The 27,945-nt window shown below is 62.2% G+C and overlaps 1 protein-coding gene across 2 annotated transcripts; it reads right to left on the bottom strand.

Annotated features, from left to right (window-relative positions):
• Positions 1-796: 796 nt before the first annotated feature.
• On the bottom strand, positions 797-26,762 carry SYT2 (synaptotagmin 2). Of its 2 annotated transcripts, none has more exons than XM_064472234.1 (9): positions 26,646-26,762; positions 9,645-9,827; positions 9,326-9,495; positions 7,727-7,852; positions 7,331-7,498; positions 7,001-7,168; positions 6,472-6,589; positions 5,570-5,703; positions 797-4,886 (listed from the first exon to the last, which is right to left on the bottom strand). In XM_064472234.1, the coding sequence occupies exons 2-9, from the start codon at positions 9,808-9,810 to the stop codon at positions 4,680-4,682; spliced, it is 1,257 nt and encodes a 418-aa protein (XP_064328304.1). In that variant the 5' UTR covers positions 9,811-9,827; positions 26,646-26,762; the 3' UTR covers positions 797-4,679. The 2 variants fall into 2 exon arrangements, with proteins under 2 accessions (XP_064328304.1, XP_064328305.1); XM_064472235.1 differs by having other exon boundaries at positions 7,727-7,843.
• Positions 26,763-27,945: the final 1,183 nt, after the last annotated feature.

Here is a 27,945-nt window from a genome sequence, read left to right as displayed (position 1 = left end):
GACTTTGCTTCCATCTTTCTGGAGCTGCAAGTTGTTTGGCCTAAAATGCCCTGTTTCTCCCCAGAGTTCCGTAGCACGACAGTATCGGTTGTCTGTAGAAGCACAGATGCTCTGCAGCGACGTACCTGCTGCAGTTGCGCGCGGGAAGGGCGGCGCTCCCCTGCGCGCCTCTTCAGGGAGAGCTCAGGCGAAGGAACTGTGGATGCACATCCCTGAAAGCCGCCCTCCCGCCGGGAAGGTGAAGGGAGGGGGTCCCATCCGATGCCTCTGAACCGCAGCGGGGTTCAGGCCCATCTCCCCCCGTGACGCCGAGCCCTGTGCTTGCTCTGCTCAGGAGCTTGGTCAGGACAAACCCGTAGCAAATACACGGGCGCTGGTGCCACATCTTGGAGCCTTTGCCCCAGGTGAGGCTGCTGGAAATCTGCGTATTTCAGTCTTCAGAGGTGGCTACTGCAGCTTGAGCTCTTCCCCTTGGCTTCAGGGGCATCCAGCACCTCTGCAAAGCAGGGCAGGACCTGAACATGAACGTATGGACGTAACTATGCGTTGGGGGTGAAGAATTTGGCAGGGACCTTTGGTGTCTTCCCCACGTCTGGGCCAGCCGCGCTCAGCCAGGGCACCAGGGCTGGAGGCTGCCTGGCGACATCCCCACCACGCCTGCGCGCACGCTTCTGTTTCGGGCAGACCTCGGCCCTCATTTCGTTCCCCTCGCGCCTCCATCCCTCCGCCCCTGGGACCTGCCCCCGCCGTGGACACCCCGCTGAGCCCAAGCAGCAAGACCAGAAGGGAACTGGGGCTCCTTTCAGCTCGTTTCTTTAATAAGGAGACAGATATCTTTACAAAATAACCATTTAACGATAAGAGACGGAAACGACAGAGTCCACACGAGAGGAAGGGGCTTTAAAAGCAGCTTCCCGCCGGAGCCGAGCGCTGCGGGGGCCAGGATGGGGCAGAGCGGGGCCGGCACCCGGGTCCTTTGTTCCGGGAACCCTCTGAGCCTGGGCCTCCCAGAGGAGCTGCTCCTCCCTCCCAGGTTTGGGGGAAAAAAGAAAAAGCAAGCCAAGCTTGTTGCCAAGCCTTGCGGATTCGCTTCCTTTTAACCCCAGGAGGCTGAAGCTGAGCATCTCCGTGGCATGGCTGGGTTTGCACCACGGTGCAGCTGGGCGGGGGGGGAAGCCAGCTCTCGTCCCCAAAACAGAAACCACCTGACCGGACACAGCAGAAATAACCCAAATTTCTCCAAAAAGCCTTTTCGGCATCAGATCTTTGCCGCGTCCCAGCCTTTCCATTGCAGAAATGCCACCGGCAGGTCAGCCCCAGCGTCTGTCCCAGCGCTGCCCCATCCCCCCACCCGGTGCAACGGTGGCATCCATGGCCACCGAGGCGGTGGCCGACGTGGCTCAGCCTGGCTCCGCCGCCGAGCCCCGCGAAACCAGGGGGAACAGTGGACACACGGGGGGAAGGGGGGGTCACAGCTCACCTGTGGGCCCATCCCCATGGGGTCCCGGCACACCGTGGTCTAATATGGCTTCTAAAGTTGCTCTGACGGTGAAACGCACCAACGCGACACAGGACACCGAAGCCACGATGTTGCCGCTACCCAGCCATGGTATAAATGCGACAAGACACAGGAACAAGACACACGTGGAAGTCATGGCTGCGTCGGCGACGGCTCACCCTCCGCTGGCGGGACTGCCTTGGCATGCTTTGCTTCTTGGCATTATGTTCTTCTTTTACATGTTTTTTTTTTAATTTTTTTTTAATTTGGGGGAAAATAATCAGGGCAGTGGAGAGCACTCGAGCAACGAGTTTTGTTCGTCACCGTCTCTGCCTCGCTGGAGAAACGTGGTCGGGACGGAGGTGCCGGCGGCGGCGAGCGGTGGGACAGAGCGTGCAGTGCCGCGCTCGGCTTTAACCATGCTGCTACTGCTACGTGGCTGCATCTCATGCACTGCTCATGGTATATACAGCTATGTCTCCATATAGTTTTAACTACACACAACTGGGGGGGGGGGGGGGTCAGAGGCAGCGCAGATGGCTTTAATATATTGGTTATTTTTTCCTTTTTTATTAAAAAAAATTAAATTATGTATTAAAGTCACAGTTTCCTCCCCCCCCCAGAGGCTTAAAGAGTCCGAATGGAACAGCTGGGTGGGATCTCTGCTCCTGGGTGAGACCCTGGGCGATGCGGCGGGTCAGGGGGTGCGGGGAGGGCGGGGTGCATGTGGGGGGGGGGTGGTGCACATGTGGGTGTGCGTATGTGTACAGGCGTGCGTGCACAACTCCGCCTGCTTCCCAAGGACAGCTGCGGGGCCGTGCACGCTTGCGGACTGCCAACAGGAAGATTTTAGTGTTCTTTTCAGTTCCTTCTTTTTTAACCCATTTCCACATAAGGCAAATGCTCCCCCCCAGTGCCCGGGCGGACTCTGAAATGAGACTGATTCAAGTGACCAAGTCCTGCCTGTGCCCCCGGCCGGGGGGCATCGCCCACCCCCAGCTCCCCGTTAATGAAAAGCACCCCAAGGTTTCTTCTCCCTTTGGTGACACGAGCAGGGCAGGACCTCGTTTGCTGACACTGACATATCCATTAGGAAAAGGGACTAATTAAAGCCGGAGATGGCCCTGCGGGACCCACGAAGCCCCCGTAGCCTGGCGCGGCCCTGGAGGCACCTTGGCCCAGCCTGGCCAAGCCGCAGCTCCAGCAGCCGTGCTGGGCCCCGGGGCATGGGCCAAGCACAGCCGAGGTGGGGGTGGAAGTGGTCTTTGGAGGTCTCCCGTCCAACCTCCCCCACCACCATACTGCAGCTTGGCTATCCGAACCCCAAACCTCCCCCAAGGACGGAGACGTCCCTCCCTGGGGACCTGTCCCAGGGCTGCACGTCCCTCCAGGGGAAGGGGCTTGGCCACATGTCCGACCCGAACCCCCTGAGCTGTGGCTGCCACCCAGTTTCCCATTGTCTCCCCACCTCCAGCCGGGGCTGGATGCCCTTTGGGAAGCAGGGCCCACGGGGAGCTGCTGAAGCACCCAACGGCACCGGCGCGAGCTCACTTTTGGCACTTTGTCCCCAGGCTCGGGACGGCCTGTACCACAGTCCCAGCCCAGGCGTTGGACCCCCAGAGCTGCATCCCGATGCCCGCGGCGTCCCCGCTGCACCCCAGAGCTCTGCTTCTCCACCGCAAGCCCCCCTCGCCGAAGGTGCGACACCCTTCGCTGCGTAACTGCCAAAACCCACCAAAACCGAGTCCAGGAAAGCAAAGCGGAGCAGGGAGCATGAGGCTGCGGGGGAGCCGGAGCCAGGACGGGGACGTCAGTGCTCCAGTACAGACTGGGCTGAACTGGGCAGGGCTGCCGGACCCTCTCCCAGCTGCAAGGAACAACATGGGCTTTCCAGCTCAGGGACATGGTGCTGGCTCGTCCCACAGTGGGAGGAGTGGCCCGGAGAAGCTCTTGCCCACTGTCAGGGACATGGATATGGCTTATACCCCTGAGGGGAGCAGGATGGGGTGGATTCAGCAGCCAGTGGCCCGGTGGGGAGCAGCAGCGCGCAGGGGTCAGGGGCTTTGGTCCCTTGTTGGCCATGGGCTCGCCCTTGCCCTCCCCACCAGCATCACAGCGGTGCAATGCGGCGGTGGGGCTGGAGCTCCCCATAGTCCCCCAGCTGCCCCAAGGCTGTGCTGGTGTGCCCATGGCACAGCTCAGCCCTGGGGACACGCGATGGCCTTTGGGGAGGCACCTGGCGCTGCTCTCCGGGGCTGCCCCCCTCACATCTGGAGACCTCTCAGCGTAAACCTGCCTTGTGGAAGCATTTTGATTTACAGGTTTCAACCAAGCATGGTGGGGCACACAAGCAAACCACCCCGCGCTGTCTTCGCCTGGCCTCTGGGGACACGACAGCCGCCCGGCAGAGGTGGTGGTGGTCCGCACTGCGCTGCCATTGCCTGCACCTCCCACCGCGTGCCTCCTCAGAGCAGACCCCCCCAGGGCTCCCCATTCTCAGACTGGTCCCCACGGCTCTGGCTGCAATGCCAAGGGCTCAGCACCCCACTGCCACGCCAGCCGCAGCGGGGCCCTGCCGTCCTTGCAAACCTCTCCCCAGGAGAAGCCAAACCTGGAGCTGGCCGGGGACGCGCGGCCGTCCTCAGCCCGCAACCACAGCTCTCACCGTGGGGGGCAGAGCAGGAGCGGGAGGCACCTGGGTCTCCTGCAGAGGGTCTTCTCCACCGTTTCGATGTCCACACAGCTGTTCCTGCCCCAGGCAAGCACAGTGGGTCTGGTCATCTCGCTCTACCAGGCTCCGCATCGCCTCCATGCAATGTTCGACGGTTCCCCACGTGAACCCAAAGGAAGGACGGCAGCAGCGATGCTGCGGGCTGGTGACGCGGCCGCCGGGGAAGGTCCCAGGCGTGGTGGTGGCTTTGCACCTGGAAGTGATGGCGGGCAGAGACAATGGGACATGCAGCAGAGGGGAGCGATGCTGAAGAATGAAAAGAACCATCCGTGTCTTTAACCTCTTCCCCTGGAAGCTATTGGGACTGTCTGGAAACCCTTCCACAGCCATCAAAGGGTATTTCAGCTTAAAACAGAACAAAAAAACCAAAGGTTGCGTAACTGAGGTATCAGTAGCTCTGGGTCGCTTCGACTGTCAGCAGTGCCGTGCTGTGCTGGCCGGCAGATCTTCCTATTTGTTTTTCCCAAGAGCTGCATCTACTTCTTCCTCTGGCTTCAGCGAGTGCCACTGGGCAATGGGCCGCCGGGGGTTGGCCAGCATGTCGGACCAGTGCCGCAGCTCCGTGCCGGTGGAGTTGCAGCCCGTGAAGATCTTGCCAATGGCTTCGTTCTTCCCCAGCTTGTCATAGTCCAGCACCGTGATGACCACCTGCACTTTCTAAAGGAGGAAACCTTCTTTAGAGGGGTGGAAAGGCGCAGCAGCTGTGATGGTCCCACGGCCTCCATGCTGCCCCAGCCGTGGTACAACTTGGCAGGGCACCCCAGGGACCCCCCCATCCCCCAAGGCTGAGCCCTGCCGTGGCCCATGTTAGGGCAGGGTCCCCTCCATGCCCACAGCTTCTGCCACTTCCTTCCCAGAGGATCCTGGGGTGGCAAAGCCGTGGCGGGGGCCCAGCTCATCCTGACATGGCCACCAAGGGGCTCACAAGAGCTGCGGGCTACAGGGCTTGACGGGGCTGGGCTGGGGCAGGGGCAGGTGCAGGGGTTAGGGCTGGACATGGAGAGGCAGAAGGCACCTACCAATGGTCCAAAATGTCTCTAGGACCACCGGGGGGTCCCTGCTACACGTGGGGTGAGCACTATAGGGCCAGGAGGAGGAAAGCCCCATTCCTGCTGCGAATGTCCCATGGGTGCTGCCCAGCCTCCCACCTCTGCCCCTGCACCAGCTGCCCTCAGCATCAACCCAGGCTGGGACTGGATGTGTTTTATGAGTGACCAGAGCAGAAGCTCAGCCGGAGCTGCTCAGGCTGGTGGGAAGGCTGGGATATGGGCTCAGGCAGCTGCGGGACTTCACCCATCACCCCCACCCTGCCTGCCTCGCAGGGATGTCATGGGACAAACCTGTATCTGCTCAAAGGGGATCTCGAAGCTGAAGGACTCGTTGAAGTAGGGGTTCAGGGTCTTTTTCTTGACTGTGGTCTTCTTCTTCTTCAACCTCTTGCCATTCTGTAGCAGGTGGATCTTCACGTAGGGATCTGGGGGGGGGCGGGCAGGAGGGTACATCAGCCAGAGCCGAGATGCCCAAGAGAAGGATGAGGTGCACCGTGGGGTGAGGAGGCCTCCACAAGTAAAGGAACTCTAAGGTTTGCGGATGGAGGCCAAAGCCAAAGCATTTGGGCTAGAGAGGATTCACGGGAGCAACTGGCCAAGGAATGGAGCTCTTCTGCATCCTGTGGGTCTCCTTGTAGGAGTGTGAGGGACAGTGGAGTGACACCAGAGGGTGCTGGCCTGTCACCCCTGTTTCTGGAGCAAGACACCCCAGCAATAAAGCTGAACCCTTCCAGCCATGCAGGTACTGCTCATCTCCTGGTTAAGGCAGGTCTGGAGAGAGCTGAGGCCCGCGGGGCAGAGAGCTCAGCCCTGGGATGGCGATGAGAAGACTCTTCTAGCATAAAACATGCCATCGACTGAGGTCCTCAGCCCCAAGTCGAGGAGGAGCAGGACCAGGAGCAAATGGCAGAGCAGCATTTTCACCACCCAGGTCCTGCCACAGTCCTGGGCCTGGACACAGTGGTGGACCAAATTCAATATGTCCTTCCTAAAGGTCGGGGGGCTCAGCCCACCCCCATCTCCCCTCGCCCCCCAGCCAGACCCTGGGCTGCCTCCAATGCAGGAGGTCCCAGGCACTGGAGGGGGTTTCCCCAAGCCATGCCAGTCTGATGGCCCCAGTGTCCTTCCCCAACAAAGGCTGCCAAGAGCCCCACAGTGGGGTGTAAGGATGATACCCACAAGCCAACACCCACCTGAGAGACCGCCGACATCCATCTTCTTCAGGTTCTTGGCCTCCAGGATGCAGACAGTGAGTTTCCCAGCTGTGGGCACGTACCGGAGGGAGATGCAGATATCTCCTAGCTTCTCTGGCTGCCAAGCAGAGCAGGGAGCAGATATCAAAGTCTTGCCAGTGCATTGGACCACAGTGTTGGGACATGGTCCGCATGCAGGTCCCCCCAAACCCTGCTCAACTTCCAATGCTGGCACGAGCTGGCACCATGTGCACCAGCACAAGGGTTTGCTGGGGCAGGCCAGTCCCAGCACAGCACCCAGGGCATTTATACTCTTCATTTTTGTTACAGAAAGGCTTTTTCATGGGGGAACAACAGGGGCAGCTCCTGCTCAGTGCTCACGGCCAGGATGTGCATGGCATTCAGGTGGGACCCCACAGCGATCACCATCCCGAGCACTGCGGGATGGCCCAGAAAGCAGAGCACACCTCAACCCTCCCTGGCCGAGAGTTTCAGGTGGCCAAGGGCCTTGCACCAGCCCCGCTCTCACCTCCTCCTTCTCGCCACTCTGCAGGTCCCGCCACTCCTCGATGGGCTGGCCCAGGTCCACCGTGTTCATGGGCACCTTCACCTCGCCGATGATGTCATGCTTGGAGAAGCGATCGAAGTCGTAGATGGCCATGACCAGCGTCTTCCCACCCAGTTCCTGGTAGGGGACCTGCACAAAGAGGGCCACTGGACTGGGAACGGGCTCAGAGGAGTCCAAGCCAGGACCACCCGCTTCCAGCGGCAAGGGTCAAAGTACAGGACTGGGACACAATCCGGGGAAAACATGGGAGAGGCAGACAAGGTACCGTGTTGTGGGTAGGAAGGGGCGCACCTTGAAGGTGAAGGTCTCGTTGAAGGCAGGGTTGAGTGTCTTCTTCTGCACCTTGGTCTCATACTTCTTCTTCTTGTCAGGGAGCAGAAACACCTTGACGTACGGGTCTGAGGTGCCACCCATGTCCAAAGCTGGCAGTTCGGCAGCTTGGAGGATCCCCACTGTCAGCTGGAGGCGGGGAGAAGGGTGCCTTCAATGAGACAGCCCAGCTACATGCTGCAGATGGCAAGGGCTTGTCTCCAGCTCAAAGTGGGGCAGGACTCCTCATAGCACAGGACCCATCTCCCCACTGCCTCCTGTGCCACCCAGGTCCAACAAGGAGACATCTCCTCTCAAATACCTTCCCTGGGCCAGTGCCACTGCCCCTTCTCGTCAGAACCCCAGCCCCTCCATCACCTGGTTTGCCTGGAAATCATAGTCCAGAGAGAACTGCAGCTTGCCCAGGTTCTCCGGCTCCTTCTCCTCCTCCTCGCCTTCCCCCTCTGTCAGACCCATCTCCGCATCATCGTCGTCCTGTTGACCCTGCAATGGCAGCCGAGGTGTCTGGCTCAGCAGCAGAGTCACAGCCCAGGGTCGCCATCCCCACACCTCTGGGGACCTCCGGCACCCCAACCCGGCTGGCTTCTCAGCCCCCCAGGTTCTCCCCATGAGGGCCAAGGACCCGCCCTGCTCTGGGGACGTGAAGCCCTGGTAGAGCAGCCCCGAGGTGGCACCGGCTCTGCCCACAACCATGCAGCTCCAGCCGAGATGGGGTCGGGGGCTGCCTCAGGACACGGGGTCAGCTCCAGTAAGGGGAGGTTTGGTGCCTGTATTGGGGTGCTACATGCAAGCAGCCTACTGCAGAAGGTGCAGGGGTACTCTATCCCCCTAACCCATGCTTGGGGGAGCACTGCAGCCAGGGCTAAGGGCTTAGCAGGGCCATTTTATTAATGTTGTAATAGAGATACAACCTCATTCTCCCATATCTAAGGCAAAGCCACCCCTCCCCATGCCTCTCCAAGCCATGGTCCATGGGGTGGGAGCCCCATCTCCTTATCACCTCTCTGACGTGTCCCCAGGTCCCCTGTCCCACCCTGGAAGCAGCCGATGGAGAAGGAGGTTTGTAGTGGCACCTACCATGGGGGCATCCCAGGATGGAGAGGGATCGCGCAGGGAAGGAGGACGGCGAGAGCAGCAGGAGGGAAGAGAGCCTCGTTACAGAGAGCATCGACAAGGGACCCACAGCAAGGTGAGGAATCGGGGTTTGTACGGCCCCATTGAGCCCCAGGGGACGGCAGCCCTCGCCCTCCACTGGGGAATCCCACACCGCATCTCCCACGACCACGGGCACGTGCAGACAGGCAGGCGTGATGGAGCATCGCCACTCAGCGCTCACCCCTCTAGCCCTGCCTGCATGCCCGTGGTGCCCGCGTGGCTCTGAAGAGCGGGAACAGATGCCCAAAATCTCCCACCCCTCCAAATGGGTCAGGGCAATTGAAATGGCTGGGATCGCCCCAAGCCCGGTGGTACCAACGCCTCCCTTCTGCTGACCCCTCCCCAGGATGAGGACACAGCCCCAGCTCTGCTCCATGCACCAGTACCTGCCTCTTGAGCCCTGGCTTTTTGGGGAACCCAAAATGGTGGGCATTTTGGCCTGGTGGACCTCCCCTCTTGGCTAAAGGCACAGTTCAGGGACATGAGGGCAGCTCAGGAGAAGGTCGGAGCCATACAGGATTAAATTAATGTCTGCTGGTTCAAGTGAAGTATTGGCAGGTCCAGGCCATCTTGAGCCTGGTCTCCCATCTGGGCCCCCGGCACTGGAGGAGGACAGTGCTGCTGCCTCAGCTCCAGGCCGTGGAGCTCCATGTCTGCACTGTCCCATCGCAGGGTCCTGGTGGCTCCATCCCCCTCTGCTGCCCGAGCTATGGGTGCCCTGACATGGTTCGTAACTCAACCGGAGGGATCATCCTACACCACCAAGCACAGGACAGGGCCAAGCAGTCCAGAGGCTGTCACCTGGTTGCCTGACTTCATGTCCTTCATGTTCATGGCGTTCTTCATGCCTTTACCCTTCTCCTTCTTGTTCTTCTTCTTCTTGCAGCAGCACTTCTTGCAGATGCAGAAGCAGCAGGTGAGGATGAGGAGTCCAGCTACCACCGCGATAGCGATGAGGGCCCAGGGGGGCACTGCAAGCAAAAGCCAGTATCATTGTGAGCCCCGCAGCTCCCTCCCAGGCCCAGCCACCCCACTGCCTTGTCCCACGTGCTGCACTGGGACCAGAGGAGTGGTGGGGTCATAAGGAGGGTGACACCTGGAAAAGGAGGCAGCTACTCACAGGGGATCTTGTTAAGCTCATTCATGAACTTGTCCTTCAGCTGGGTGAACATGTCCCCATTGCTCTCGCCCGGCCCCGCGGCCTCCGTGGAGTTCTCCATTGTGGCCATGGGCATCGTGGTGGCCGTGGCCTCCGGGGCCATCATTGATGCTTGCTTGAACGTCATGGTGGGTCAGGGGCTCCCTGAAACACAACATCACCTCGGTGATCACCCAGGTCCCTGCTGCCCCCACCCCTCCCCATGTCCAGCTGTGTCCCTGAGCAACCATCTGCACCCAGGACATCTGTACGGACAGCAAAGCGATAACAGGGTGCTTGATCTTCTGCTAGAGGGGTGTAGAGTCCAATGGTTATAAAGGACATGAGGGTCCAGACACCTGGATTCCCTCACGAGCAATGGGAAGCCCAGTTGAGTCCCAAGTTCCTTGACCCTTGACATCTCCAAAGCCACTGGGAGCATCACTGTGGATGCCAGCTCGGAGCCTCCTGGGGACATTAAGGACACTGCTAGGGGGAGGTTCACCCGGCAAGGCCCCATAGGATGAGGGAGGCGGTGTTGCATCCCCAGGAGAGCTGAGCAAGGTTAGTTTGGACAAAGCCAGCCCCCTGCCTCCCCCTTTTCTCAGGCAGGGACCCATCAGGCACCTGCAGACCCAACACATGGCAGCAGCCAGACCTCACTTTATACAGGGACCCAGCGCTGGTGTGGGACCCTCAGGACTTGCTCCCAGCCCTGGGAGAGCTTCCAAGGATCGAACGGGAGAGGAGCAGCATGTTGCTCTTCCTACAGCCCCAGGGAGCTTTTGCAGGGCACATTTTAAGGATTAATGAAAGCAGGGAAGAGCCGGCTCTACACAGCCATGGAGGGCTCAGTGTGCACATCAAGGGTCAGCCCTTTCACCATGTCACAGGTACCGTGTCCTGAGTGGCTCGAGGCGCCTGTCCGCCTCCCAGCCCTGCAAAGCCCAGATACCCCTGGCCTGACAGGGCACGGGGAAGGCACTTGGTTCACTGCCAGGGCTGCAGCAGAGCCCACTGTGCTCGGCACCCCCAGCCCAGAGGGGCCCGAAGCACCCCAAGGACGGGGACACCCACCCCACAGTCTTGCAAATGTGGCATTCACTCCTGCACGCAAACCTGGTACAAAGTGCCTCCACAACCCAGCTCTGGACCCGAAGTGCCTCCATGACCCTGCTCCAGCCCCAAAGTGCCTTCACGACCCAGCTCCATCTCCAAAGTGCCTCAACGACCCAGCTCCGGACCCAAAGTGCCTCCACGACCCAACTCTGGACCCAAAGAAGTGCCTCGCTAATTCAGCAGAAGGCAAGCCTGCAACGGGAAGATCAGAGCAGGCAAGAAGCCAAAGGAATTAACAGTGCTGGAAGAGTGAGAATAAAACACTATCCCATGGGGAAAGCAAAGAGCTGAGCAGGAGTGCAGCTAACCAAGGAAGGATTTTGGGGGGGCATGTGAGCTCTGGCATGGGGGGAACCCCCCGTCCTGCATCGCTTCTGCCCGCTCGATGAAGCCTCCTCGCCCAGAGCATTGTCCCCCGGTGCCGGCAGCGCCGCTGTCCTTCTCACAGCAGCAGAAAAGGAGTGTTCTCTCCTCAAAAAGTCGGCCAGAGAGAGCTGGGGGTGTTCCTGCCCTGAAAAGGCGCTGCCGTGCCACCTCCAGCTGCCTCTGGGGTGAATTGTGCACCGAGTTACCCAGTGCTCAGCTCAGCACCCCACACACCTTCCTCCCATGCCACTGCTCCCGGGTGGGTGGTGCTGGGGCGGGCAGCAGTGGGAGGAGGGGGAACCCCATGCGAGGCAGAGGCAGCCCTTCTCACACCAGAACGTGACTCCCACCCCGCCAAGGCCCCGGCTTGGCCACCCCAACACCTCTGCTTAGAAGAAGCTACAGGCACCAACGGCAGGGCTGAGGTTTCCAGGGCTGCTGGCAGGATCTGGCTGATGGAAAATCCAGGCTGGTGGCAGGTCTTGCTCCTTGGGGGAAGGTCTCCAGCCCCCCCAACCAGACCCCGCATCGCCCCGGCCTCAGGAGCCACTCTGGGCTGTGGCACGACCCCTCCCCGCAGCACCCCAGCACCGCGGGCTAGCCAGGAGCATCACCTCTCCTTTCATCCTTCATCCCTTCCAACAGCAGCATTTACAGTGGGAGTGCAAAAAGTTATGGCAACCAGAAAGGCATCTGTCACGGGCACTGCTGGGAGCAGCGGGACCCCCGGCAGCCGTGCAGGGCACAGGGTGGCTGGAGAAACCCCTTCGCTGGCTCATGGGTGGGTTCATCCTCTCCTCACACACTCCTCCGTCTGAGGCAAGCCAGGCAACATCAAAACTGGGAGTAAAACTTGGCACGATCGCCTTTAGGATCAAGCTTTTGTAGGCGGAGCTGCTGGGATCCATCCCAGGCAGAGGAAAGAGCTGCAGTAAATAATCCTTCTGCAGATAGGGAGCCTGGGGATATTTTTTAATCTGGTTTGGGGGCCTTTTATTGGGTCCTTCCTGGATTTTGAAACCCTGCATGTGTTTTCCACAGCCACATGTATCAGAAACTCCCTTGACAAGTGCAAGGAGTGTCTCCTGGTGGTGCAGTTTGGCCAGGAGGGTTGGGAGCTCCCAGCCCAGCACAAAACACCCGTTTATTACAAATGCACCTGACCAGAGGCAAAATTGCACCAACAAAGGCAACGCTCAGCTGGAAAACGCTGCTGGTGCCCACCGACAGGGGGTTTGCAGATGCTACGTGGCGAGGCCACACCACCCCTCAGCATCACCAAGAGCTGCTCCGATACCCAGGCCCTGCAGTCGAATGGCTCCGGGATGCACCAGTTACCCTTCTCCCCATTCCCCAAGATGCTGGAGGGTATCGGATGGGTTGTTTATCCTTGTGGGGCAACCAGAGCATTTCCAAGCGAGGCTCTTGGTGCCAAAGGAACAACCTGAGGGGGTTTTTCCCCCGTCACAGCACTGGGGTTTGCTAGGAGGACAGCAAAGCTGCCGGAGGAGCCGCAGGCAGGCGAGCAGATGCTGCCTGGGGCAGTTTGGACGCTTTCCAGCTCGCTGCAGGCGAGGCAGCGTTTTTGCAACGCTGGCTGCCCGACCTGACCTGTATTTCTGAGCAAACGGCAATCTCTGCCAAAGCGGGGCAGGGTGAGCTCTGCAGCCAGCTGGGTTTGGGAAGAAGGAAAAAGGCCGGGCAGGGTTGGGAACCCTCGGTGGGGGATGCTGCCGCCTGCCCCTCGCCCCAAGCAACAGCACCCAGGAGCTGCAAGGGCCCCCGGGCACAGGGCAATGCCCCCGCCTGCCCCCCAGGTGCTGGATCCTGCGCCGCACGTGTGGGGCAGATTGAGTCCTGGCTCTGCCCTGCACCGGCAGACAAAGGGCAGGGGGATCCAGGCCCCTGATGCCTTGCAAGCGCCCATGGGTGCGCGGCAAGGGGGCTTGGGGGGAGGGGGCGGGGCGGGGGTGCAAAGCAAGGGTGCGAGCAGGGTGTGCAGGGCCATGGGATGGGGGATCCCAGGGGAGCACGCTGCTGCAGCGCAGCCCGTGGCACCCACTCTGCACCCAAACGTGGTACAGGGTGGGCAGCGCAGGGCACCCAGCCAAGCCCCCCCACCCCCCACCCCCCACCCAGCACCCACAGCCGCAGGCACCCAGCGCAGCGCTGCCCTCGGGGATGCGGGGGCTCCCCGTGCCGCAGGCATGGGGCTGCGGCAGCCCCGCTGCAGTGCTCTGCAGCGCTCAAGGCACCGGCTGCGCTTGCGATGCTGCTCACATCCCGCTGCACACGCCGTGTGCCCCGGCCCAGCAGCGCTGCGGGCCCCGGGAGCGGGGCAGCGGGCCAGGGGCACCCCGAGGGGTGCGGGGTGCTGAGCACCTGCAGCATGGGGGGGGGGGGGCTTGGCCTGTGTGTGTGCACGTGTGCAAGAGCTTGTGCATGGTGAGGGATGCAAATGGTTGCGCAGCGTGCGCGCATGTAGGTATGGGGTGTGCAAATGCATGTGCAAGCATGTCTGTGTGCAAGTGCTTGTGCATGGGATGCAAGCATGTATGAGGGTATGCACGCTTATCCAAGTGCTTGTGCAGCACGCAAGCACGCGTGTGCGAGCGCTTGCGCACAGGGTATACATGTGTGTTTGGGTGGAAGTGCTAAGGGCACAAGCACCCTCTGTGTATGTGCAAGCGCTGAAAAGGGCGTGCACATGGCCATACACATGTATGAGCACATCTGCTCATGGATGTGTCAGGGTGCCAGTGCTTGTGCACGCGTGCAGCACTCGTGTGGCTCTGCAAGCACTCCTGCACACGGGTGTGCGTACCCAGACGGGTGTGTGCATGCCAGAGCCTGCAGGCTGTGTGAGAGCTTGCACGTAGCTCTGTTTGCACACACACCCCCTGTGTACCAGCGTGCATGAGTGTGCACAGCTGCTCATGGGTCACGTTTGCACGCGTGTGCGTGCTGCTGGAAGGAGACGATGCTCACTGCATGGCGCACCCGCACATCTGTGTGCTGGCACGTTCACGCTTACCATGCAAAGCCCCGCACGCTGGGGAGCACCGAGCCGCCGTGTCCCCCGCTCTCAGTGCCGCCACGAGCAGCTGCTGATTGATTGCTGGAACTAATTTATAATGCAATAAGGAAAACCCCTCCCAGCAGGTGCAGGAGCCCTGGGCGACAGCAGGGACAAGCTGCGGCGCAGGTGCCTGGCCAGAGGAAACGCTGCTTTGGGGGTTATTTGGGGGGCTTTGGGGCACTACCCAGGGCTGGGGGGTTGGAGGCAGCATCAGGCCTCACAGCGGTGGCTATTTTTGAACAGGGTGAGCTAATTAACATCATTAATTGCTCCGTCACCTGCCCCAGCAGCCCATGTGCTCAGTGGGTGCCGGGAGAGCCGAGGACTGGGGGAAACTGAGGCACGGGAAACTGAGGCACAGGAGGGGCTGGGGGCAGGGCATGCACGTTCATGGAGCCCTGTTGCTGCCCCCCCGCCTGGGGGGGGGGGGGGGGCGCGTCCCCACAGGGCCCTAGAGACCCTGCCATGGGGATGGGGGGGGCTGATTCTACCCCCACATGAGGGGCAAGGGCTGGGCAGTGTGGGGCAGGGTGTGGGGTGCCCTGGGACAGGTATGGGGCAGCACCATGGGGGGCAGGAGGGCAGGATGAGCAGGCAGTGTGTACTTAGGCACCTCCTCCTCTGCCACTGCCTCACTGGGTGTCCTTGGTCACATCCCCTGTCCCCCTCCACGCGCGGTGCAGATACAAGCCAGGCAGCCCAACCCCTCGGCTGGAGGTGTGAAGCCGCTCCCACCCCACAGAGCAGATTCCTGGGCAGAAGGGCCCGTCCCAGCACCCTGACCCTGCCCGACGCCGGGCCAGGCCACCCCGGCGCCGCCAGGAGGGTGTCGGGGTGGCTGGGCGGCACAGGGGCCTCAGCTGACGGCACTGCAATGCAGTCCTGCTCGGGCTCCGCTTGCTTTTTTTTTTTCCTTCTTTTGCAATTTTTTTTCCCCCCTCCTTTCTGCAAGCTGCAGCAGCCAGTGGCGGGGCTGGGGTGGCCACTGGAGCCGTCTCGTTGGAGGTGGGAAGGGACATCGGCCCCCCCCCCATTATCACTGCTGTCCCCCAAACACCACTCTGCCACCCCGCTGAGGACATTCACTGCAATACAGCCAGCGCTTGAAGTTTTCCCTTTATTCCTCCTGCAAAACTGCACTGGTTTGGAGCTGCCCCTGCCATTCCTCCACCAAAACCACAGTGTCTTAAGGACATAAATAAATAAAGATGGTTATAAATAATGATTTCTATCAGTCCTTGGCCCAAGAATAAGTATGGGTTAAGGCACTAATAAACACCGGCTGGGAAGGGGCTCTCACCACCCCGACCCCGGTAACCCCTGGGGACCCCACCATCTCCTCCCCAGGGAGCAGCACCCCTCGGTGGGACCCACCCCATCCTCTCCAAACCAGCCGGGAGCTCCCTGCAGAGCAGGACAGGCCGGGCTTCGCCCAGGCAGCTGCTGTGGAGCCCCCCCACGTGTGGGCTGGTGGGGAGGGCCGTGCACCCCTGCGGCGCGTTGTCCCCGCTGCCCCCCCCGGGTGCTGCCCCCAGCCCCCTGTGCATTATCCTGCACCCTGCACCACCTTGCTCTGGACCCCCAACGCGTGACCCCTGCACCCCACGGTGCTTTGTCCCAAGCCCCCCAGTGCATCACCCCCATGGTGCGTTTGCCCCCAGAGCCCCTAATGCATCCTCCCTGCCCTCTCCCCAGTGCCTTGGCCTGCACCCCACAGTGCAGTACCCCAAATCCACCACCGCAGCACCCCCACATCCCACAGGACATTATCTTGCAGCTTCCCAGACCCACTAACACGTTACCCCAGCCCCACCTCAGTGCACAACCTTGCATGATGCCTCGCCCCCACGCCCCCAGTACATCCCCCCTGCACCCCGCCACGTGTTACCCTGTATCCCCCGAGGCACTGCCCCCCAGCTGCAAACATCTGGCCTAGAAGGAGCCACCAGCTCCCATCTCCAGCACAGCCCCCCAGGGGCCACATCCAGCAACGCCCTCCTCTCCAGGCTCACCCCCCCCCACCACCAAAATCCTACCTTGACACCCCCAAACCCCCCCCCAATGCCTTTATCAGCTGCATTGAGCCCAAAACGAGCCCCGACGGGGCTTTGGCCCCTCGCTGGTGTAAACCCCTCCGGCTCCATCGCCCATGCAGGGGCTCTGCTGGTTGACACTGCACGGGGGAGCTGGCTCTGGCTCGACCGTGCTCCAAAGGGACCAGCCCGGCTGCCCCGTTTACACGGAGCCAGTGTAATTAAAAGCGAGGCTGGTTTCGCTTGCTGGCAGCGCCCCAAGGTCTGGTGGGATGGCAGTCCCAGCCGGAGCCGCAATCCCACCTCCATCCATCCCCGGGGCCTTTCCACTACCGGGAAAAGCAGTTTTGGCACCAGAAAATCCCTTTCCTGAGCCCTTCGTCCCTCCTCCTGCAAAAGGCTCCATCCCAGAAAGCCCCTGGGGCAGCCCCCCAGAGAGGTGGGGGTTTGGGGTACCCCCCAGGACGGGCACTTTGGCAGAGCAACGCAGGTGCCCACTGCCCCAGGCTGAGGCTCCTCCGCCTCCGCACCCGCCGACGGGACAGGAGGGGAGATGGACAGAAAGGGGAGTTTTTTGGCAAGAAATCATTGGTTGGGGTGGGAGTTTTTGGGACCACGCAGGGAGAAACGGCGTGTGTGGCTGAGCGATGGGGCACCTTCACCCACCAGCAAAATCACCCCTGCTGGGTTAGGGTTATACAAACAGGCTGGTTAAAATGCGAGAAACGGCGAGGTTTGCACAATTTGAAAGAGAAAAAGAAGCATTTCACTGCCATGATCCTCGGGACCCCTCTCCTCCAGCTCCCCTGCTGTGCTCCCACCCTTATCAGCCAAGACATTGCACAAAGGACTGGACCCAGGGAGGGAATCTGGGGATCTATGGAAGGAGCTGGATGTCTCTGGCCCCAGCAGCACCCAGGCAAGCTCAGCGCTCCCCGGCAGGGTGAGGGTTCTGGGGGGATCCAGCTGCTGGAAACCCCCTGCTCCTCTGTGGGGGCGGCTTTGGCAGCTGAAACCTCTCCCCTCTGGGGAGGTGAAGCCCGATGCGATGACGGAGGGCAGAAAGCGGCAGCAAATCAAGATTAATGAGGCTGAGGCAGCAATTAGCACCAGCAGCCGCTGGCGGAGCGCCAGGCTGGGCTGTGGGCAGGGGTAAGGGAGGCCCGACCCCCCGCTCTCCCAGCCCAGGGTGCTGGGTGCTGGCTTGTCCTGGGGACACCCCAACAACAGGGGAGGGGGAAGCTCGTTAGCTAACGAGGGGCTGCGGCGCCACTGTGGGCCCGGAGCAGTGAGTTATCGCTCCTTCACAGGACTGCGGCGCCCGTTAAGCCCATGGGCTGTAAGTTGCCCTGCCGGGGTGGAGACATGGGGACCCCCCAGCCCTCCATGAACGGCAGCTCTGGGACCCCAAAACCTGCAGCGCCTCATGCCAGTGCTTGGGCTTGGGTGACTGGTAATGAAACTCCCAAACTGGTTCCAAAGGGGAGCCCCCTCCCACCACAATGTCGGCAGGAAACCTGAGCACTACAGAGCTGGCACGTTCCTGTGATGCATCCCAGGGGCAAGCAGGGATTTTGGGGTAGAGCTGAGATATTGGGCCATTCACGAGCCAGATCTTGATGTCGGCAGCTCTTTTGACCCCAGGAATAGCGGCCCAAGGGGTGGGAGGGAGATCCCATCTCTGCTGGACCCGCGGATACGATGACTGCACATTCTTCCAGCCTTTCGCACAAGGGAAGAGCCCCCAGAGCCCCTGTGGTTTGGGGACTGGCACGTCCGGGGTCAGACATGGGGGGACATGCTGGCCAGAGTTTTGTCTTGCCGCAATGAGATAGGAGAGTCTAATTAAGGCAAAAACATGACTTGGCTTCTAATGGTCATTTAATTAACAGAATTTCTGGCAAGGGATGTGCAGAGGGAGACCAAGGGATCAGGGAGGAGGGGGAGCTGGGGACGGGGACGCTGCAGGACCCTGGTGCGAAGGGGCCCTGCAATGACCCAGCCCAGCAAACCCCGGCCCCAAGCCCCTTCCCCACCCCAGCACAAACCCACCATAGCTGCATTAGCGGCGCCGGGTCAGACCCTCTGTCAGCAGCACCGAAGGCTGGCATGGCAGCTGCTGGGGCTCGGGGACAGCTTTCCCCCCGGGACTCCCCCACCACCCGCACCTCCCTCCTGATTTACGCTGCTGAGGGCGAGGGGAATGCCTGCTCCTCCAGCCTCACGCTTTTCATGGGAGGATATTTATACTGGGCTGGGAAATGGGAGCCGGCAGCAGCACAAGCGAGGGATGTGATGGGGCAAGGATGCTCCGGCAGCAGGACGTGAGCTGCTAAGCCATCACCCCTGGAGCAAGGCATTCCCCCCCACCGAGTGCGAGCAGGCGGCACTGGCCGGGCACCCCCGAGCTCTCTGGCCCTCGCACCCCGACTGGTGCCACGCTGCCTGCCCGCCAAGGGAAACCGAGGCACGGGGAAACCGAGGCATGGCACAGGGCAGCTGTGCCTCCAAAGAGAAACCCCAGGAGCGGGACTGAGCCATCCCGGCACAGGGGTGAACCACGTCGTTCCCCCCAGCTCAGAGCTGGGCCAGGGCTCTGCCGCTGCCTGGGCTGGTGATGCAGCCGCCAGCGCCCACCAGGGTCCGTGGTGCTGCTCACCATCCGCCAGCCGGGCTCCGACAGCATCCCTGGCAAGCCAGCTTGCACCCTCCTGCCCCCCAAGACACGCTCCGCTCACTGCCTCTCATCACCAGCCAGCACCCAGCTCGTCTAATTAAAAATAATGATGTGCTGGGGCTCGGCAGCCCCGGCTGCAGGCTCTTCCCGGCAGATGGGTAATTCGGCGGGGGGTCACCATGCCGGAGAATTACATGGTTCCAGTAAAAATTTGATGAGCTGCCCAGCTGGTGGCGAGCACATCTCCTGCACGTCCCCGCAGCCCCGCTCCGCTGCAGGGTCGCATCCAGAGTCCCCATCGTCACCCCGAGCTTGAGGCGTTGGGAACAGACACGGCAAATACGGGCAGGGCCAGGGACCCCGTGGTGAGCTCCTGCCTTGCCGCTCCACATGCCGGGATCCAGGTTCCTCACCGCAGAGCCTTGAGGAAGGGGACTAAGCCCCGAGCTCATGGGGGAGATCTCGTAAAATAAAAAAATAAAAAAATAAATGCAAGGACTGGTGGTTTTAGAGGCTGGCGCCTGCCTTGAATAGAGGGCCTGCTCTGTGTCACAGTGGCTGCGTTATTTACAGCAAAACCAAGAGACGCCTAACAGTTAAATGCAGTCTTAAAGGTAGTCTTCATCCATCATTCGGGTACCAGATTAATGGCTTCTGCTGCTCACAAGTTAAAACCACCAGCTCCTGCTGCCGGAAGGCTGTGCCGAGCGCTGCCGCGGCTCCCACCGTCCCGGCCGGACAGCTAAAGGTCCATGCACCCGCAGGGCTGGGCGTGCGATGAGCTGGGGAGGGGGCGATCCCATCCTGCCCGCCCCGCTCGGCTCCCGAGCATCTCCCCCCGCAGCAGCATCACCCCAGGCACCCTGCCAGGTCTCGGGGTCCTCCTCAGTGCTGGCAGGTGCCCCCCACCAAAGCATTGCACCCACCTGGGGCTGCTCGCGGAGCTGCTGGGTCTGTCCCTACCCGGGGACACCTCCCTGCACAGGGACCGCCGCTGGCACCCACCGGCGTCAGGGGCCAGAGAGCTCAGGGGTTTTCTGTGCCTTTGCCTCTAAAATCAGGACAGCACCGAGGTGAAATGGGGGAAGAGACGAGTGACAGCACGCGATGCCTGCGCCTGCTTCTGTGGGGAGAGGTGGCCCACAGCTGGGTGCTGAGAGCCTTGCCTGGCACCCATGGGTGCTGCTCCCCAAGCCCACCTTTCCCAGGGAGGTCAGGCCCCGACTATCCCTCGCTGCTGGTGTTGCTGCTGCCCCAGCAGCAAAGGAAGGACCTGAGAAAGCTGAAACTGGGGCTGGTGCCAGGGCTCCCAGCGGAGCTGGGACAGGCGCTGCGGCAGCCGCTCCCCACCCAACCAACCGGCGCTTCGATGCCAGCAGCGAGGGGGCTAGCAAGTGCCCTCTCCCCCTCCCCGCTACGGCTCTCGGCTTTCCACTTTCATCTGGCGCTGCTGCAATGCTTCGGAGACCCCATGGAAGGCAGCCGCCTTGCTAATTAGCTGGGAAGCAAACGAGAGATTGCACCGAGGTACCTGTTTATACAGCAGTGGCGCTTGGCACCGGCAGAGGTCAAGGTCCCTCTCGCCCTGCACACACCAGGAGCAGCCCACAGCCCCTCCAGCCCCCGCTGCGGTGGCACAAGCATGGTCCCATGCCGAGGAGGGGACAGTCCACCCACATTCCTCCTACCCACGGGGAGGCTGCAGGGGCTGCAGCATCGCCCGCTGTCAGCACTTCATCTAGAGGGCTTTGGCATGTGCCACGTGCTGCCATGGCACCCATGGAAAATGCATCTGGAGACACTGGAGAGCACGGGCCCCTGAGTTGTGGGGATGCAGCCACCCCTGAAGACACCAGACATCCCATATGGCACCAGCCGCTGCAGCCGAGCCCTGGTGAACTGCCGGGCTCACCCCAGCCACAGCCAGTCCACCCTTGGCACACAGAGCTGTGAATGGCCAAAGCAGCCACCCAAAGAAAAGGGAATACGTGCTGCCAGCGCCCAGCCCGCTCCCCAGCACCAGTGATGCTGTGGTGGCCGTGCCTTGCTCCGCAAGCAAGACCAGCGCAGCTAAATAGGGCAACAGAAGGTGACGGGCTGAGTTATTCTGGCACTTCGAAGGCACCACGGGGCTGAGAGCATCTGAATCCTGCCCAGGTCGGCACCGCTCTGCCTGCAACGCTGCCCTGCTCCCGGCACTCCCTGGCGATGGCCCCGTGCAACAGCCATGGCTCCTGATCAATTCCGGGGGAGGAAAAAGAAGCCAGACAAGCTCCTGGGGAAGAGCCAGAAGCTGCTCCAGGGGAGAGCTGAGACGAGGCGGATCGATTTGAGACGGGAGGCAGGGGAGCGCACGCCCTGCGCTGCTCCCCAGCTAAACGACCACAGGCTAAACGAGCAGCCGCAAGCCACGAGGTGCTGTTTCTAGGGGTGAGGCTCCGTATGCCCGTCAGGCTGTGGCCCCCGGAGAGATCTCCAGAGCACCCAAGCAAGCCTGAGGCAGTGATGGGCCAGTGTTAGAAATCCAGAAAACTGGCTCCAGCGATGCACAACCTTCACCATCTCCCTCCTCCCTGCTGGCCAGGGCTCAGACGCGGGGACCGGCTGCCTCCAGGAGCGATGCTGGTGGCTGCTTGCCCAGCTCCAAGGCGCAGAGAGCACTGGAGGCAGAGTATGGCCCTGCATCCCCGGGGCCACCCGCCCTGGTGGCATTTGGGGTGAGAAAGGGGATGGCAGAGGCACGATGACAGCACTGGGGGGGACAGAGCACCAGACCAGCCAGGGGAATTTAATCGTGACATAAAGCACTGCCAAAGCCAGGACACCGGGAAGTGACTCTCACAGATTAACCTTGTGCACTGTGAGAGCCAGGAGCCCAGACCTGGCAATGGGCACAGCCTCCTGTACACTGCAGCAGGGTCCTCTGCTCCTCCTCAGCCCTTCCAAGCCGCATCCCTACGTTGCTCCAGGTGTTTTGGAGTCACAAGCACAATGGCACACACTTTCGGGGCTGCATGGAAGAGCTGCTCTGCTGCTGCATCCCGGGGGAGGCTATTCCCCTCCTTGAATAACCTGGAGAGCCCAGTTGCCTGGGGAGCTGCAAAGCACCCTGGCTAGTGGTGTCCAGAACCCGCTGCTGGACTGGTGCCGGCAGCCACTGTCCCTTCCAGGGGTCCCCCACGGCCAGGGTCACCAGACCGGGAGGGTCTCCATCAGGCTCTCACAGCACAAACCAGTGGCTCAGCCCGGCCCAGCCACACCGCAGTTCATTGCAGCACAAGGCAGCGGCTGCGCCAGGCTGCTGGCAGCGATGCAGGGCTCCTGCGTGGGCAGCAGCGGGCACATGCCGCTGCCTTTGCCTCAGCCACTAACCGGGCTCTCCCCAGGCTTCAGTCCCAGGAGAAAACCCCACAACTCCCCTGGGAGCAGAGCGAGACAGCGCCAGAGCCCAGGAGGGCATCCATGTGCTTGTAAATCCATGTGCAGCACTGATATTTGGGGTTGTTTTCCCCCTTGAATCCTCTGCTCAAGGCTGATGGGAGCATCGGTGCTGCCTCGGGGATCCCGGGTCCCAACAGCCCTCAGTCACAGCATGTCCCTGGGGACATCCCGTGCCCTGCAGGAGAAGGCAGGAGGCATCTCCCCCGGCATGCCACGACATTGCCCCAGCAGTTCGGCAGCTGGTCCCAGCTCAAGGGGGTTGTCGCAGAATCGCTTTGGTGTGAGGCAGCACAGCAGGTTCACGGGTGGCGAGGGACACCTCGACCCACGCAGTGCTGCCGTGGCATCGGCTGCCAGATCAACTCTGCTGACCCCAAACCATCCTGGCGTATCTCGGGCACCCCTGCACCTGCAGACACCCATCCCCATGACTTCAGCCCAGCCCCAGAGCAGCTCCCCGGGCCCCCTGGCAGCAGGACGATGCCCTAGGCCACCTCCAGCTCAGCACGGGCTCAGACAGGCTCAGGGGTTGGACGTGCCCAAGTGCAGCACCAAGTCTGCCCCCAGCACCCGCCTGCACCTTGTTCCACAAGCACCCACTTTGTTCCTGGCTTCCCCATATCCCCTGGGGATGCACCAGACCAGAGACCACACTTGCTGCACCCTCGCAGGGTTGGGAAGAGCCAGGGAGCAAGAAACACCCTGGATTAATTAAAACACACCCACTTTCCTTAAAATGCAAGACGTGAAGGATGCCCCAGTGGTGCCAGGGGCCCCTTCCAGGCAGGTGGGACTGCGGACACCCAACCTCCAGTGGTCAGCGGTGATGGATCTGGCGCAGTCGGACAATTGCCCATGCCCGGAGAGGGGGGTGCGGGGCCAGATGTAGCAGTTCGGCATAGCCCTGTACCACCACGCTCACCCCTCAGCACCACTCTGTTCTCCCCAGAGCCAGCTGTGGTTCCCCCCTCTCAAAGCCCCGGCACAGAGGCTGCCGCACCACCAGAGCCACCCCAGGGCAACAGGGAGCTCTACCAGCCTCCGGCTCCACTGTCAGACCGGCATCAGTATCCAGGGGCACCACGATTCCTCCTCCAGCCACTGGAGACGATTAAACATCACTCAACTTCCAGCACGTGGGACCAGGACACGGCAGCCACCGAGCTCAGGGGGCTGGGATCCCCCACTCCGGGGCTGGCAGGGACAGGCCAGCACCGGCACGGGGCCAGCACCATCCCCGGCTGCAGGATTACATCAGTATGGGGCGTCTCGGATTCCGGTTGCACGCTGCCTAATTTACGGTTTAATTAATAAATGGGGAATTATGCTGAGTTTATCCAATACTTTTGGACGCGTGATGTTATCAAAATCCCATTACTGACGAAGGAAGGCATGAAGAGCAAAATTAGCTTTGGCATCTGAAACACTTCAGCCGATGTGATAACACAATTATTAGGGCTAATAATCAAAGAGCACTTTGGGGAACACGGGCTCTGGCAGGAGCCGAGCCGAGGGCAGCCACAGCCCAGCGCGGGGACGAGCTGGGGAACAGCCGGGTTTTCACCCGGGAGGGAAAGGCTGACCGCAGCCAAGGGTAAAAGCATTTTGCCAGGCTGCACTTATCGGCGGCTCCGAATATTGGCACAGGCAGAGTGCCGGCGGCCGCCAGGCTGCTGAGGAGCACGACCGGGCACAGCGCCGAGCTCTGCTGCCAAGGGGTAGGGAAAAAAAGAAAAATACCAGATTTGAAAACCAGCGGGCACTGGATCCCGTCTATGTGCTTCAGGCATCGATCCTGCTGGAGGACATCACGGCTGCCGGCTCGCAGCTCTCCTGCGCAGCCCAGAGAAGGAGAAACTCAAGTCATAATTAGGAGCTGCAGTCATCCAGCTCCCGGAGCTGGGGCTTTGCCAAAACCACCACGAGCTTGAGGAAGGGCCTGCTCCCACCCCTCGGAGCAGGAGTCCCGTCTTGCTTCAGTGGCCTTTAGCTCAAGCGCAGTGACCACCCCCGGGGCTCATGGAGCGGGAGGCAGCTCCCCTGGGAGAGGCCAGCAGCACAAGCTCCCGCTGCGCCGTCCCACCGCAGCCGGCCGGCACGGCTTCGTGCGGGCAACTCGCGGGTAGAAAGGCAGCTGATTTGCAACCCTCCCCAACCATACATACCGGGAGATAGAGATATATATATAAAAGCATATATAAGTATACATTCGTACGCCCTCCTTCCTCCCGTGAGCCCGGGCGGCGCTGGGCGCTGCGCGGCAGAGGGGTGCAGAGCCAGGGCTGCCGGCGGCGATGCAGTGCAGCCGATGCTGGCTCACTGCTGCTGCTGTCGCTGGGCTAACGGGCGGCGAGGGACGCGTCCTTGCCCTGCAGAATCGGGGCCACTGGGGCTTCGGGCTGGCTCCCTGCAAACAGGGCACTGGCGCCTGCCACGGGGGGCTGGGAGAGCTGGGCTGGGCACTGGGTGATCGGACAAGGTCAGACCTGTTTCTGTGCTTCACCCAGATGCAAGAAGGAGACAGGGCGTCGCTCCAAGAGGGGTTGGGGGGGTTTTACTGAATGGAGCTTTTCCCAAGCAGCACAGGTGACGTCCCACTGTCACTGCTGGCCTCAATGACCTTGGGTGCATCACCTCCCCGGTGCTGTGCACTCCCCCAACACAGAGACCCCCACAAGCCACGCTTCTTCCCAACAAGACCCTCAGGCCAAAAGCACCCAAGCGCAGCAAAGGTGCAGAGCACCAGCTGCCCCGAGGGTGCCCCAGGGCTCCAGCGGCCCCCGGCAGCACACAGCCAAGGCGCTGCGCTAGAGAGGAATAATGCAGCAGGCAGGAGACGACTCCTGCCGGTGGCTGCGCTTCCGTACAGCGTGCACAGGAGTGACATAGCTGCAGCAGCACCTCAGCGCACAATAAATGAAAGCCTTTGCTCCAGGACTGAAGTTTTTGCTGCTGCAGAGGAGCAGGCAGGGAGTCCTTCAGCACCCTGCGGCTGCCACCGCACGGGGGAACTTCACTGCTGGACACCCTGCAGCGGGTGACATCCTGCAGCGGGTGACATCCTGCAGCGGGTGACATCCCGCAGCACCCACTGCCCCAGCCACTCTCACCTGGAGGACAGGGAAGTGCTGCGCCGAGGAGCACCTGGTGCAGAGATTCACATGGAGGCACTGGCACAGTTGGGGACCACGATGCGATGCGTGACACAGGCGCGTGTGTCCCCCCCACCCGTGCCACAGTCACCTTGCAATATTGCCTGTCCCCTGCGCAATTTGCAGAGCTCTTTCGGGATCACTCCCACCCCTTTTTAAAAGTAGGCTGCAGGGAGCTGCGAGGTGCTGGGCATAGCTCCGATGCAGCTGTGGGTGCAAAGGCTGCGGCACCCCGATGCTGTCGCCCCTGGCCCTGGGGTGCGCCCCTCCTCACCGCTGCACCCCGACGGCACGCAGCGAGCGCGAGAAGTGAAGGAGGATCCCGGAGCTTGCTGCAACCACGGCGGGGAAATTCAGTCCGGGGAAGGGACTGGCTGGAGCTGGCTCCTGGCCAGGCCGCTACGGAGATGCTGCCGGTGCAGCGGGGCCTGCGGCCGCCCACGCCTGGAGCCACGCTGCTTCCACTGGTTTCCAGCACCGGGGCACGATCCCCGCACTGCACCGGGGGTGGCCCTGCGCCCCCAGCCACCCCCCGGGGCCAGAACCCCAGAGGCACCCGTGGTGAGGCGCAGGCAGGGATGCGGAGCTGGATCATCCCTCGGTGCCCAGAGGACACCTTTGACCCGGCGGCTCAGCTCTGCACCCCTGGGGTGGCCCCGCGTCTCCGGGCGGGGGGGGTCGCACGCTCTCGGGTGGGTCTCACACCCTTGGGTGCGCCCCCGCCACCCCCGCAGCCCCCCGCACTAGCGGCTGCATCCACCTCCATCCCCCCAGGCTCTGTCCCCAGCTGCCTTCGGGGCGCAGCACCCCACGGGCAGCCCCGGGGCGCCGGGCACGGCGGGGAGCGGGGAGCCGCGTCCCGGGCGGGGACCCCGGGGAAAGCGCTGGCCCCCGCCCCGCTCCCGGCGCCGGCACACGGCGGGGAGGTCGCCACCGGCCGCGCCAGCCCGGCCCCCGCCGCGCCCACCCCACCCGGGGACGGTCGCACTCGGGGCAGCGGCGCCGGGAACGGCTCCGGGACGGGGTCGGCGGGAGCGCGGGCGGCCCCGTCCCGCAGAGCCCGCACCGCTGCGGCACCGGGGAGAAACTTCGGCGGGAGTGCGGGCGGACACTTACCGGCGGGGGCGGCGGGAGCCGTGCGGGCGGTGCGGGACCGGCGCGGGCGGTGCGGGACCGGCGCGGGCGCTGCGGCAGCCCCGGCCCCTCCGGGCTCGCGTGCGGCGGCTCCGCGCAGCTCCGCCCACCGCCGGCAGGCCCCGCCCCGGGCCCCGCCCACAGACCTGGCCCCGCCCGCCGCGGGTGTTGCGGGGGGGCTGCCCGCGGCTCGTGCGGGCGCGGCCCCACCCACAGGGGGTCTCCCCACACCCTCACCTGGCAGCGGGCGCCCTCGTCGGTCACCGCACAACCGTCACCTCACACCGGCCACCCTTCATCGGGTGACCTCACACCTCACACCCATCACCCCCCACCGGGGTGCGCCCGCGCCGGTCGCCTCACAACCATCACCCGTTATCGGGGTAACCTCACACTGGTCACCGCTTATTGGTCATCTCACACAGGTCCCCTCACACCCTCATCAGGGTGACCTCACACCAGTCACCGTTCATCGGTCACCTCAAATTGGCCACCTCATACCTGGCACCCCTTATGGGGGGGACCTCACACCGGTCACCTTGCACGTGTCACCCCTCATCAGGGCTACCTGACGCCAGTCACCTCACACAGATCACCTCACACTGGTCACCTCGCACCAGTCACCTCCACACTGGTCATCCCTCACCGGGGTGACTGACACCTGTCATCCCCCATCAGTCACCTCCCACTCATCACTTCACACCGGTCACCTCACACTGGTTACCCCTCATCGATCATCTCACACCAGTCACCTCCCATTGGTCACCTCACACCAGTCACCTTGTACTGCTCACCCTCACCAGTCACCTTGAACTGGTCACCTCAACATCAGTCATGCCCCATCAGGAACACCACACCTGTCACCTCCCACCCGTCACCTCCCACCCATCAGCTCTCATCAGTCACCTCACCCTGTGCTCGTCTATTCACACCAGTCACCCCACACCAGTCACTCCTCGCTAGTGACCCCACACCGGTCACCCCGCACCCACCACGGCCGCACCCACCACGGAGACCCAGAGCTGTGACCGGGTCCCCACCATGGCCACAGGAGAGCGGAGCGGTGGTGGGTGAGTGGTAGCACCCCCACTCTGCCACCCCAGACCCAGAGGGTTCCTGGGAACCCAGATTTCAATTTGGGGCAAAAACAGCAGGAAAAAGCTGATGGGAGCCAGGTGAGGAGCCCGGGTGGGGCTCAGAGGGTGGCCGGTGGTGTCTGGTCTGCCCTCACTGTGGGGTCCCCATCCCCCTTGGCTGGGGCCCTGAGTGGGGAAGGGGACAT

Source organism: Phalacrocorax carbo, chromosome 23, assembly GCF_963921805.1.
Source record: "Phalacrocorax carbo chromosome 23, bPhaCar2.1, whole genome shotgun sequence".
NCBI lineage: Eukaryota > Metazoa > Chordata > Aves > Suliformes > Phalacrocoracidae > Phalacrocorax > Phalacrocorax carbo.
Note: the sequence above shows the minus strand (reverse complement) of the source record. Positions and strands in the feature narration are given on the sequence as shown.